Raw genomic sequence first — 11,836 nt, 5'->3', positions numbered from 1 at the left:
CACTCTCCTTATTTTTATTTTTTGAGACATAGTCTCACTCTGTCACCCAGGCTGGAGTACGGAGGCGTGATCTCAGCTCACTGCAACTTTCACCTCCTGGGTTCAAGCAATTTTCCTGCCTCATCCTTCTGAGTAGCTGGGACTAGAAGCATGTGCCACCACGCCTGGCTAATGTTTTTTGTATTTTTAGTAGAGGGGGTTTCACCATATGGCCAGGCTGGTCTCAAACTCCTGACCTTGTGATCCGCCCACTTCAGCTTCCCAAAGTTTGGGATTACGGGTGCGAGCAACCTTGCCTGGTCAGGACACTGTCCTTATTTTCTAGACCTGCAAGCGGGGTGTTTTCCTTGCCTGCCCCCAGCACCCCCTCAACTGAAAATGTAATCAGGGAAGGGAGCTCCGACCACAAAGTGCCTCAGTGAAATTAAGCTCTCATTCATGTAAAAAAGACAGGCCAGGCTCACGCCTATAATCCCAGAACTTTGGGAGGCCGAGTTGGGCAGATCACAAGGTTAGGAGTTCAAGACCAGCCTGGCCAACATAGTGAAACCCCGTTTCTGCTAAACATACAAAAATTAGCCAGACATAGTGGTGGGTGCCTGCAATCCCAGCTACTCAGGAGGCTGAGGTAGGGGAATCGCTTGAACCTGGGAGGCAGAGGTTGCAGTACAGTGAGACAAGATTGTGCCATTGCACTCCAGCCTGGGTGACAGAGCAAGGCTCTGTCTTGGAAAAATAAATAAAAAAGAAAAGAAGACGAGAATATGGGAGCCTTTTCAAAACCACACACCCTCCCTTCTGACTGTGTGGAGTCTAAGAACACCAGGTGCGGGGCACCACTTCCCCAGTGCTGTCAGAATGTGGGTGCGGGTGTCCAGTCCTCTTTCCTCCCAGGCCAGCCAGGACCACTGTCAATAGCCTGCTGGCCAGAATCTGCAGTCTGGGTAGTGCCATGGACCAGAGGTGGGTGTGAAACCCCAGTGACATCCTTAGCTGGGAGTGCTTTGACTTTCTGTATTTTTATCAGCAAAACATTTTAAAAGGACATAGTATTTGCTTTGCCTAGCTGTAACATATCCCATAAGTGTCTCAAGGACCCAATGACTCCTGGCCTCAGAGCCAAGGAATGAACCATGGCTGTCCCCACCAGCCACCTCCTCACCTCCACAGGTGCTTGGGGCTGCTAGCTGTGTGCGAGCATCACAGCCCACTGGGAGAGGCCAGAGGCCCCATTTTAGAGCTGAGGAAGCCAAAGCAGGTGGGGGTGGTGCCTGTGGGGAACACAGGTGTCATGGTCAGGAGCAAATGCCTATCTAGTTAGAAGAGGGAACAGGAATGCAGGGCAGGGGACAGAACCAGAAGCACTTCAGGGGCCATGCTGCTGGACCCCTGAGGCAGGGGCCAGGGAGTCAGAGGGAAGCCAGGCAGGGGCACCCAGGGAAAGCAAGACTAGCAGGGAGGGCATCAGAGCCAGGAAGGAGCTAGCCCTGCAGGCGGAAGCCAGACAGTCAGCAGCCTGCTGTGCTTAGGTGCATTTGGGGAGTGAAAAGAAGGGGAAAAGGAGGGAAGAGGTGGGCAGGGGTTTTTGCCAGTGGGTAAAAGAGGGCTGACACAGCTCTGATGGGCTACCATTTCAAAGGCTGCTGAGCAGGCCGCCAAAGCCACCAGGAGACCCTCGTGGAAAGGAGACTGGCTTCATTCGCTGCCCTGGGCCTGACTCCCAGCTGGGCCACCTAACAGCTGTGTGATCATGGCCCAGTTGCTTACACGAATCTGTAAGATGAGGATACCCTCCTGGTGTTTATCCTGATAACCAGATAAAACTACACGTGAGGACCTGTGTGGCACGCAGCCCAGAGTGCACCCTCAGTGAATGGCGACCACCCTAACTGGGCATGAGGTTGGGGGCTGGAAGGTTGGAAGGGCACAGGAAAGCCCCATAAAGCATTTGTGACAGCATGTGGGGCCAGCTGTCACAAATGCCTTATGGGGTGAAGAGACAGCAGAATTGGGGAGGGGGCACAGTGTGACAGATCAGTCCTAGAGGAGCTCCAAGTGGATCCTGTTCCAGCAGTTTTTGGCCAAAAGACAGGGACAGAAAGAGCTAAGGGGGCATCTAGAGAAACGAGGGGCCCAAGGGCCAGGAATCAAGGGAGGGGCTGAAGGCCTAAACCCAAGCCTGGCTTTACCAGGAGGTAAGGACGAGTGCCAGACACCAAAACGCCGAAAGGGAAAAGGCATCTATCCAGGTCCTCTGTGCAGGAACTGCGGGGACATGAGCTTCTGAGAGCTCAGAGCAGAGTGGTGCACAGGGAGATGGCCCTACGGGGCCTGAAGTCCCAGGCAGCAGCTGCAGCACCACGCACGGCCCTAGAAGGCCTCACCCTGACCAGTGGTGTGGGCCCACGGCTGTCGAGGGGTTTCCAGCCTGCAGCACCTGGGGAAGCGGCCTCCTGCACATGCCCCCATTCCTCCACCCAGAGCCCAGGGAAGGCAGACAAGCAGCGGCAGGGACCCGAAACCATCTTTTATTGTGCACTTCAGCTGTGAGCCCGGGGCAGGCCTGTGCACCCTAGGCGTAGTACTGCAGGTTGGCTTTCTTCTTGGCCTGCACCTCCAGGATGCCTTCCATGTAGTCCTCGTGGGTGAGCTCCGTGGCACCCCTGCGCAGTGCGATCATGCCCTGCAGCCGGGACAGACAGAGTCTAGGGGCCTCCCCAAACGCCTACCCTGGCTCCCTGAGGCCCGGGCCTCTTCCCCCAGCAGTCTCCACCAGCCAAATACCCGCTTCCTGTCCAGGGAGGGGGCAAGAAGGCATGAAGTGACGCACCCCCCACCTGACCACTCACCGCCTCTACACACACAGCCTTGCACTGGGCCCCGTTGAAGTCATCCGTGCAGCGGGCCAGCTCCTCGTAGTTCACATCAGGACTGGGAAGAGGACAGATACTGCAGGCTCAGTGGCTTATGGGGAGCAGACAGAGGGGGCAAATGTCCCCCCCGGCCCCATCAAGCCACAAAGTCGTCGCCATAAGACCGGAGGAAAGTCCCTTACCCACTGCGCCTTGTCTTCTCGGTATTAGATATAGGGGATGAAGGGGGCAAGTTAATGCAGGTTGCACCAGGTTATTTCTAGCGTCTCTTGAGCTCTGGCCTTCTAGAAATCTGCATCTGAGACTCCAGGGACTGACTCGGCACAAGGTAGGGGAGCAGGGGGATGTGGGGACAAAAGATGGTATCTTTCTCCCCCACCTGAGCAGGCCCTGCTCTCATCCTGTGCTTGACACTGTCACATCTAATCCGTACCACGACCCTGTGAAATCGGTGCTGTCATCTCCAAGTCCCAAGTAAGAAAAGTGGGGCTGAGAGAGGGCATGCCACCTGCTGAGAGTCACACAGATTTGAACTCAGGTCCACCTGGCCCTGGCCATGCCTGGTCTGTGCTCATGTGCTGAGGTGTGAGGCGGGGAAACTGAGCGTCTCCAGCCTCTGTGCCTTCGGATGAGGGGTGCAGTCTAAGGAGCAGAGCACCCAGAATTACAACCTGGGCCCTGGCAAGACACTGCATCAGGCAACTGGGGAGAAACAGGCTGGCACGTGGATCGGTGCCATGTGCGCCTGGGGCCAGGGAGGTGGTGGTCGTGGAAGCTGGGGAAGCTCAGCACAGACACACCCTCCTGTGCCTGTGCAGGTCCCTGCGCCCCCCGCCCGTGCCCCTGCTCACCTGACATTCATCTTTCGGGAGTGGATCTGCATGATTCTGGCCCGCGCCTCTTCATTGGGCATTGGGAACTCGATCTTGCGGTCCAGGCGACCTGAGCGGAGCAGGGCAGGGTCCAGAATGTCCACCCTGTTTGTGGCTGCAATTACCTGAGGAAGGGGAGAAGCCACAACTTGAAAAAAAAAGGTGTTCACAGATGGGCAGACATAGTCAAAACCAGCAGAGAGGTAGCCTGGGGAGCAGGTGAGACACATTGGATGTTCAAGACAAATCCCAATTCTCATTCTAGCTTCACCACGCTTGAGCTGGGGGCCTGGCAGCTCCTGACCACTGAGCCTCTTCTTCACCTGGGAGTGCTAATACTCACCTTAACTTGGGTGTTGGGCTGGAAGCCATCCAGCTGGTTCAGAAGCTCCAGCATTGTCCTCTGCACCTCCCGGTCCCCAGCCTTCTCGCTGTCAAAACTAGGGCACAGGAAGCCCAAGACACTGGTGAGGGCACAGCTTGGGCAGAACCCTCCCCTCCTTTACCCCCTGGATGCCTCACCTAACTCATCCAGGGCCAGGAAATGGCTCACTCAACTTGGAGCCCCCAGCCCGGGGACTGGCACATAAAAGGTGTCATTAATTGTTGACCACATTGAGCTAGAGACTCCTAGGATCAGGTGCTGGGCTGAGGATAAAACAGTGAGCAAGGCTGGGCATGGTGGCTCACACTCTAATTCCAGCACACTGGGGAGGCTGAGGCGGGCGGATCACCTGAGGTCAGGAGTTCAAGACCAGCTTGGCCAACATGGCGAAACCCCATCTCTACTAAAAATATAAAAGTTAGCTGGGCTGGGTGGCAGACATCTGTAATCCCAGCTACTTTAGAATTGATTGAATCCAGGAGGTGGAGGTTGCAGTGAGCCGAGATTGTGCCACTGCACTCTAGCCTAGGCTGGATGACAGAGCAAGACTTACTTCATCTCAAAGCAAAACAAAACAAAACAAACAAAACGAAAACCAGGCCGGGCGCGGTGGCTCACGCCTGTAATCCCAGCACTTTGGGAGGCCGAGGTGGGCAGATCACCTGAGGTCAGGAGTTCAGACTAGCCTGATCAACATGGAGAAACCCTGTCTCTCTAAAAATACAAAATTAACTGGACATGGTGGCACATGCCTGTAATCCCAGCTACACAGAAGGCTGAGGCAAGAGAATCGCTTGAACCCAGGATGCGGAGGTTGTGGTGAGCCAAGATTGCGCCATTGTACTCCAGTCTGGGCAATAAGGGCAAAACTGTCTCAAAAACAAAAACCCCAGCAAAACCAGCCACTGCTTGGGCTGTTACCCTGATGAATGTGCGGCTGCAAACTGAGCTAAAGCTTAGAAATACAGGGACCTGGCCCAGGCTTGGACGGTACTGTACGGGAGAGCCCAGGCAGGCATCCCCGAGGAGTGTCCCCGAGGCCGAGATCTGAAGGTTGAAAGCACACTGGCCAGGCAGCCAACCAGTGGAAGAAAGGTCAAAAGCCACGGCGGGCTTAAAGTGCAGGGGATACCTTGGCAGGAGTCCAGAGAAGGGGAGGTGGGAGACAGGCACAAGCTGAGGCTAAAGGCGCAAAAGGGTAGTGGCACGTTGAGCCCTGCAGGCCACATCAAGTCCAGCATTTATCACAGGAAGGGTTTTGTTTTTTTTTTAAGACAGCGTCTTACTCTGTCACCCAGGCTGGGGTACAGTGGCACAATCTCGGCTCACTGCAACCTCTGACTCCAGGGTTCAGGCGATTCTCCTGCCTTACCCTCCCCAGTAGCTGGGACAACAGGCATACGCTACCACACCTGGCTAATTTTTGTATTTTTAGTAGAGACGGGATTTCATCACGTTGGCCAGGCTGGCCTTGAACTCCTGACCTCAAGTGATCCACCCACCTCAGCCTCCCAAAGTGCTGGGATTACAGGTGTGAGCCACCATGCCAAGCCAGAAAGGGTTTTTAACAGGATCAGTTTGTCAGGGACTACTGTGGGTTCATGCAAGCAAGGTGGCCAGATTCCTGCTGTGGCTTTTTTTTTTCTTTTTTGAGATGGAGTCTCGCTCTGTCACCAGGCTGGAACACTGCTCACTGCAAGTTCTGCATCCCAGGTTCAAGCAACTCTCGTGCCTCAGCGTCCTGGGCAGCTGGGACTATAGGTGCACACCACCACTCCTGGCTAATTTTTTTGTATTTTTAGTAGAGACAAGGTTTTGCCATGTTGGCCAGGCTGGTCTTGAACTCCTGGTCTCAAGTGATCTGCCTGCCTCAGCCTCCCAAAGTGCTGGGATTATAGGCATTCCTTCTTCTTTGAGACAGGGTTTCATTTTGTCACTCAGGTTGGAGTGGAGTGGCGCCATCACAGCTCACTACAGCCATAACCTGCCAGCCTCAAGCAATCCTCACACCTCAGCCTCCTGAGTAGCTGGGATTACAGGTGTGCACCACCATGCCTGACTAATATTTTTATTTTTTATGAAGACAGGGTCTCCCGATGTTGTCCAGGCTGGTCTCCAACTCCGGGGCTCAAGTGATCCTCCCATCTTGGCCTCCCAAAATGGTGGGATTACAGGCATGAGCCACCACCCAGATTCCTGTTTTGAAAAGAACATACTGGCAGCTGTGAGAATGAATGGCTGGGGAAACAGGGAGGCCGGTGATGAGGAGTTAGGAATCTGAACCACAAGATTTGAAGAGCAGAGCCACCGTCCAGGGGCAGGAAGGGTACAGGGTGGGAAAGAACCAGAATTTAGCACAACTGAGAGTCGGTCTCCCTTCCTCCCACTGCCACAGAGATCGCTGGGGACGCCTGCCCCTCCCTTACCGCTTGGTGCCGATGGCATCCAGCTCATCAATGAAGATGATAGATGGCGCTTTCTCCTTGGCCAGGGCGAAGGCGTCCCGGACTAGCTTGGCACCATCTCCAATGAACATTTGTACCAGCTGCGGGCCAGCCAGCTTTAGGAAGGTGGCCTGGCGGGGAAAAGGTGGTAGAATCAGGTCAAAGGCAGACCCTTTGAGCTTATCTGGCAGTTTCTGTTCCTGCACACTCCCCCCACCCCCCCCGCATCCCTCCCAAAGCGCTCACCTTAGTCTGTGCAGCACAGGCCCGGGCCAGAAGGGTCTTTCCCGTCCCTGGGGGCCCATACATCAGCACCCCTTTTGGAGGTTGGATCCCCAAGTTCTCAAACTTCTCCTTGTGGTTCATTGGCAAGACAATGGCCTCCACCAGCTGCCAGGAAGGGTGAGGAGATGAAGCCCTGAGGGTCCTACAGCCCAACCTTCCCGGCTCCAACCCCTATCTGCATCCTTCCTGCTCTAACTCAGGGACACACCCGCTCCCTTCCCCAGATCAAGAGGACACAGAATGCTCATCCCCACCAAGGCTGGCTATGGCTTCTCCAGGAACAGGAGTACATGGCAGAAAGACACTAGGCCAGGGGCCGGGTACAGTGGCTCATGCCTGTAATCCCAGTACTTTGGGAGGCCAAGGCAGGTAGATCAGCTGAGATTAGGAATGCAAGACGAGCCTACCAACATGGAGAAACCCCATCTCTACTAAAATTACAAAATAAGCCGGGTGTAGTGGTGCATGCCTGTAATTCCAATACCCGGGACGCTAAGGCAGGAAAATCGCTTGAACCCAGGAGGCAGAGGTTGCAGTGAGCCAAGATTGCGTCATTGCACTCCACCTTGGGCAACAAGAGCGAAACTCCATCTCAAAAAAGAAAAAGGCACTAGGCCAGGAACCAGGAGCCTGAGCTCTAGTCCTGGCTCCAGTCTCCTCACCTGTCACATGGCACCCCCCTCCCTTCCTTCCAGGATGCCATGAGGATAACAGACACATTAGGGAGATGAGCTACATCAATGGCATGGAGAAACTGAAAGGCTAGTGAGGCTGCTGGCAGCTGCCATGCCTCCCTCACCTCCTGGATTTGCTTGTCCAAGCCTCCAATGTCACTGTATTGCTCCGTGGGCCTCTCATCCACCTCCATGGCCTTCACCCGCGAGTCGTACTCTGTGGGCAGTGTCTCCAGGATCAGATAAGAATCTTTGTTCACACCCTGAAGACATAGCACAGGGCCTTTAGATTTGGCCCAGCTCAAGGCCTACCCAACTGACTGGGTGACAGGTTTCTGCAGAAGGAAAGACAGAGGACTGGGCAATACAAGAATCAAACAGCAAATAGACAAGATTCCAGACTCTCCGAGCTGTTCTGCTGAGATTCAGGGCCAACAGGGACCTGGGGCAGGGGAGGGGGCTCAGCTAGTCACCAGAAAAGCATTGCCTGGGCTTAGGCCCCACTCACCACCAGGTCTCCTGGCTTTAGCTTTTCGGCATCCACCAACCCAATCACAGGCAGGAAGTATGTCTGTGGGCAAGTTACACGGGCAGTCTCGGTTAGTGTCCTCAGGGAAGGCTCCCTAGTCCTGTCCCACAGCCACCCCTCACCCTCCTCCAGTCTGTCCTGTAGCTGAGCCACACTCACCTGTCGGGTAGAGGTTTTGATCACAGCACACTTGCCCTTCCTCTGGGAATCCAGGTCAATGTTGGCACCATCCTCCTCTTGGTCATTGGGATCAACATCCAGGAGCTGGGAAGGAAAAAAGCTCAACCCCTTGAACTGTCCAAGGCCCAGTGCTTCCTAAGACAGTTCCTAATACCTGCAGGGCTGGCCATCCCCATCTCCCTCCTCCAATAGCCCTGAGCCCAGCAAAGGTGGGTGCCTCTGCTAAGCCCAGGGATTGATCTTTGTGTAGGTGCTGCTCCTCTGCACAGGGGACATCTACCCCAGAGGAGACACAACTAATAGAAAAGGAGACACTACCAATAGAAAAGGAGACACTGAGACTTCGAAGGCCTTTGCAGGCCCCTATCTCCCCATCAAAGTGCCCATCAAAGTGTCAGAGGTGTAGCTCTGACAGGTAGTTTAGCCTCAAAACCTCCATCCACTCTTTCCCTAGCAGCCCCAACCCAGGCTGTCCCCAATCCCCGCTGACTCCCTCTCTTCCCCTCCACATACACACACACCTCGATGACGTTGGAGACAAGGTATGGCAGGGTCTTGTTCACTTTGATTTTCTCACTGTTCTCTTTGATCTTGTCCTTCATCGCTTGGAGTTCATGGGTGACTCTCAACACTTCACTCTTCATGATCTGGGATGAGGAGGGGAAGAGGAGCAAATATAAGCCCTGGCACAGCTTATGCTAGAACCCTGTAACTGGTGAGGTCCCGGGTGCCCAGGGGACTCTCTGGCATCCATTCATCCCGCTCTGAGGCTCTCTGAAGGCAGAGTCTGACTGTGTCCACATCCTGCAGAAGTCAAAACAGGAGGCCAGTGTGGAAACAACCTGGTAAAACAGTGGTAGTACTTACTGGAATAAAAGCAGGCCTCCAAGACAGGCAAATATATGTTTTAGGTTCTGCCTCAGTAAGAACTGGGTGTGCCGGTCGCAGTGGCTCACGCCTGTATTCCCAGCACTTTGGGAGGCCAAGGCAGGTGGATCACCTGAGGTCGGGAGTTTGAGACCACCCTGACCAACATGGTGAAAACTCTGTCTCTACTAAAAATACAAACTTAGCTGGGCATGGTAGTGCATGCCTGTAATTCCAACTACTGGGGAGGCTGACGCAGGAGAGTCGCTTGAACAGGGAGGCAGAGGTTGTGGTGAGCCTAGATCACCCCACTGCACTCCAGCCTGGTGACAGAGTGAGACTCTGTCTCAAAAAAAAAAAAGAACTGGGTGCTTTACCGCAGTACAAACCTCTCTGAGCCTCAGTTTCCTCATCTGTAAAGTGGGGCTTTTACTAAAAGAAGGATTCTTGAGAGGATTATTCCCAGTTCTCACTGGGAAAAGCAATCTTATAACTTCTCATCTCAGTCCAGGTTTCCCATCACCCCCTGCCTGTCTTCTTGTCCCTTTTAAGGCTGTTTTCTTTCCTCTTTTCCTGCTCCGAGGAGGAAGCCCAGAGCCCTATGTCTCCCCCAGGGGGGCGGAGAGGGAAGTAGGAGAGGCGACTCGGATCGCCGGGGCTTGTCCTGTGGGGTCTCCATCGCCCGCACAGGAGCTGTGCACCCACCTTGATCTCACTGTCCAGCAGCCGTGTGCGCTGGATGATCTCCTCCGTGGACATCTTGAGCACCTCCTCCCCAATTCCATCTTGCTGTAAAAAAAATTATTTATTTATATATTTAGCTGAACTCAGGACAAGCATCCCGCGTTCTCCGAACCCACCCATAGCCTCAGTTTGCACGCCCATAAAACCAGGATGAAGAGTCAGGACCCCTGCCCACATCCCAAACGACCCCAGCCCCGGGACCTGGCCAGACCTTGACCCTCAGCCACCTCCTTCCCTCCTGTCAACGGCGTCTCCCCGCGGGCCCCGGTTCTGGGACCGCCAACTCGCCCAGTGCCCACCTCGGCCTCATCCCACACCGTCGCCATCTTCTCCTGCCGAGTCACTGGACTCTCGAGATTCGGCAGCAGATTCATTTCCTGGAGGAGCAGGCCGAAGATGGGGCCTGGCCGGAGCCGCAACGGAGATTAATGCCGTCTTTCTTAAGGCCTTCTCTTGACCAGTGGAGAACCTCTCCCAGCAAATCCTGACTCTTGAGGGGATTAGCTCCGGCCGCGCTGGGCGCGGCGAATCTGCCTCTCTGACTCCAAAGACCAACCCCTAGCCACAGGCCCCGCCTCCGCAGCCCCTGAAACGTTCCCGCCCGCGTCCTATTTTTGCCGGGCGCCTGAGGTGGAGCCGCTATTGGCCTGTGCGCTCGTTGGGGGCGGGGCCTGGGTGTAAAATCGGAAAGGGAGGGAGAAGGGCGGGATCCGCGAGGGCCTTTGGGAAATGTAGTTTTTAATCTGGCCCGTGACAGACCCGGATAGGAATAGGGGGATTTACACAATGAAACTGCCTCCCAATTGGTAAACGACATAGGCCAGCTATGTGCAAAGGGCCAAAAAGGCATGCCACCTCAGGCTGCATTTTTACAATTATTTAAGTACAAGCTGGCCCGGAGTTACGGGAGAGAATCATTAACCAGCTTTAAAGAGAAATCGCTGCTGCTCCAAACGTCAAAGAAGGCTTCATGGAATTGTCCACGTGGTAAGAACTCAATTGACCATCAGCCTCTACGATTAAAAACATTATGACTCATGTCTGCAATCGTTTGTTTTCTCTGCCCATGGTTCGTTGTCTCAGTGAGCAGATGCCGGTCTCCGGATCATGGGAGACTCATTCGTTGTACCTTTGCTATTCTATTTTTTGTTTGTTTGTTTGTTTTCTTTTTTTTTTTTTTTTTAAGAGACCAGGGTCTCGGTATGTTGCCCCAGCTGGAGTGCAGTGGCTAGTCACAGGTGCGATCCCACTACTGATCAGCACAGGAGTTTTTACCTGCTTCGTTTCCGCCCTCCTTAGGCAACCTGGTGGTCCCCCGCTCCCGGGAGATCACCATATTGATGCCGAACTTAGTGTGGACACCTGATCGGCAAAGCGCACTACAGCTCAGAACTCCTGGGCTCAGGCGATCCTCCCACCTCAGCCTCCCAAGTAGCAGAGACTACAGGCACGCGCCACCGCGCCTGGCTGTCTGCCACTCTAAATGATCTCTCCCTATCCTTTGAGGTGAGCCCCAGAGCCCCTTTAAAGAGGACTTCATGTGAGCCACAGAGCTTATATTTCAAGTGAAACCATCACAAACACCCTCTAAACTTTATGAAAATCTGTCGTCTCTTTGTTTTTCTTTTTGAGACAGAGTCTCGCTCTGTTGCCCAGGCTGGAGTGCAGTGGTGTGACCTCTGCTTACCACAACCTCCGCCTCCTGGGTTCAGTGGATTCTCCTGCCTCAGCCTTCCGAGTAGCTGGGATTACAGGTGCCCACCACCACGCCCAGCTAATTTTTGTATTTTTAGTTGAGACCGGTTTCACCATGTTGGCCAGGATGGTCTCGATTTCCTGACCTCAAGATCTGCCCAGGTTAGCCTCCCAAAATGCTGGGATTACAGGCGTAAGCCGCTGCACCTGGCCTGCAGTGTTTTTTTTTATTTTGGAACACAGTTGAAAGCAGAATTTTTCTTTAAATAACATGTACAGCTGCTCACT

General features: G+C 54.2%; 1 protein-coding gene across 1 annotated transcript; it reads right to left on the bottom strand.

The window, feature by feature from the left end:
• Positions 1-2,507: 2,507 nt before the first annotated feature.
• PSMC3 (proteasome 26S subunit, ATPase 3) lies at positions 2,508-10,421 on the bottom strand. Its single transcript, XM_032282246.1, has 12 exons — positions 10,153-10,421; positions 9,815-9,898; positions 8,764-8,889; positions 8,222-8,326; positions 8,042-8,104; positions 7,659-7,796; positions 6,821-6,964; positions 6,557-6,705; positions 4,089-4,185; positions 3,725-3,870; positions 2,850-2,931; positions 2,508-2,683 (listed from the first exon to the last, which is right to left on the bottom strand). Exons 1-12 carry the CDS (start codon positions 10,225-10,227, stop codon positions 2,573-2,575), a joined length of 1,320 nt encoding a protein of 439 aa, XP_032138137.1. The 5' UTR covers positions 10,228-10,421; the 3' UTR covers positions 2,508-2,572.
• Between the last annotated feature and the right edge of the window lie 1,415 nt (positions 10,422-11,836).

The sequence above is a fragment of the Sapajus apella genome, unplaced genomic scaffold, assembly GCF_009761245.1.
Source record: "Sapajus apella isolate SASKATOON/1434 unplaced genomic scaffold, GSC_monkey_1.0 scaffold14, whole genome shotgun sequence".
Taxonomy (NCBI): Eukaryota; Metazoa; Chordata; class Mammalia; order Primates; family Cebidae; genus Sapajus; species Sapajus apella.
This window is presented reverse-complemented; position numbering and strand designations above follow the sequence as displayed.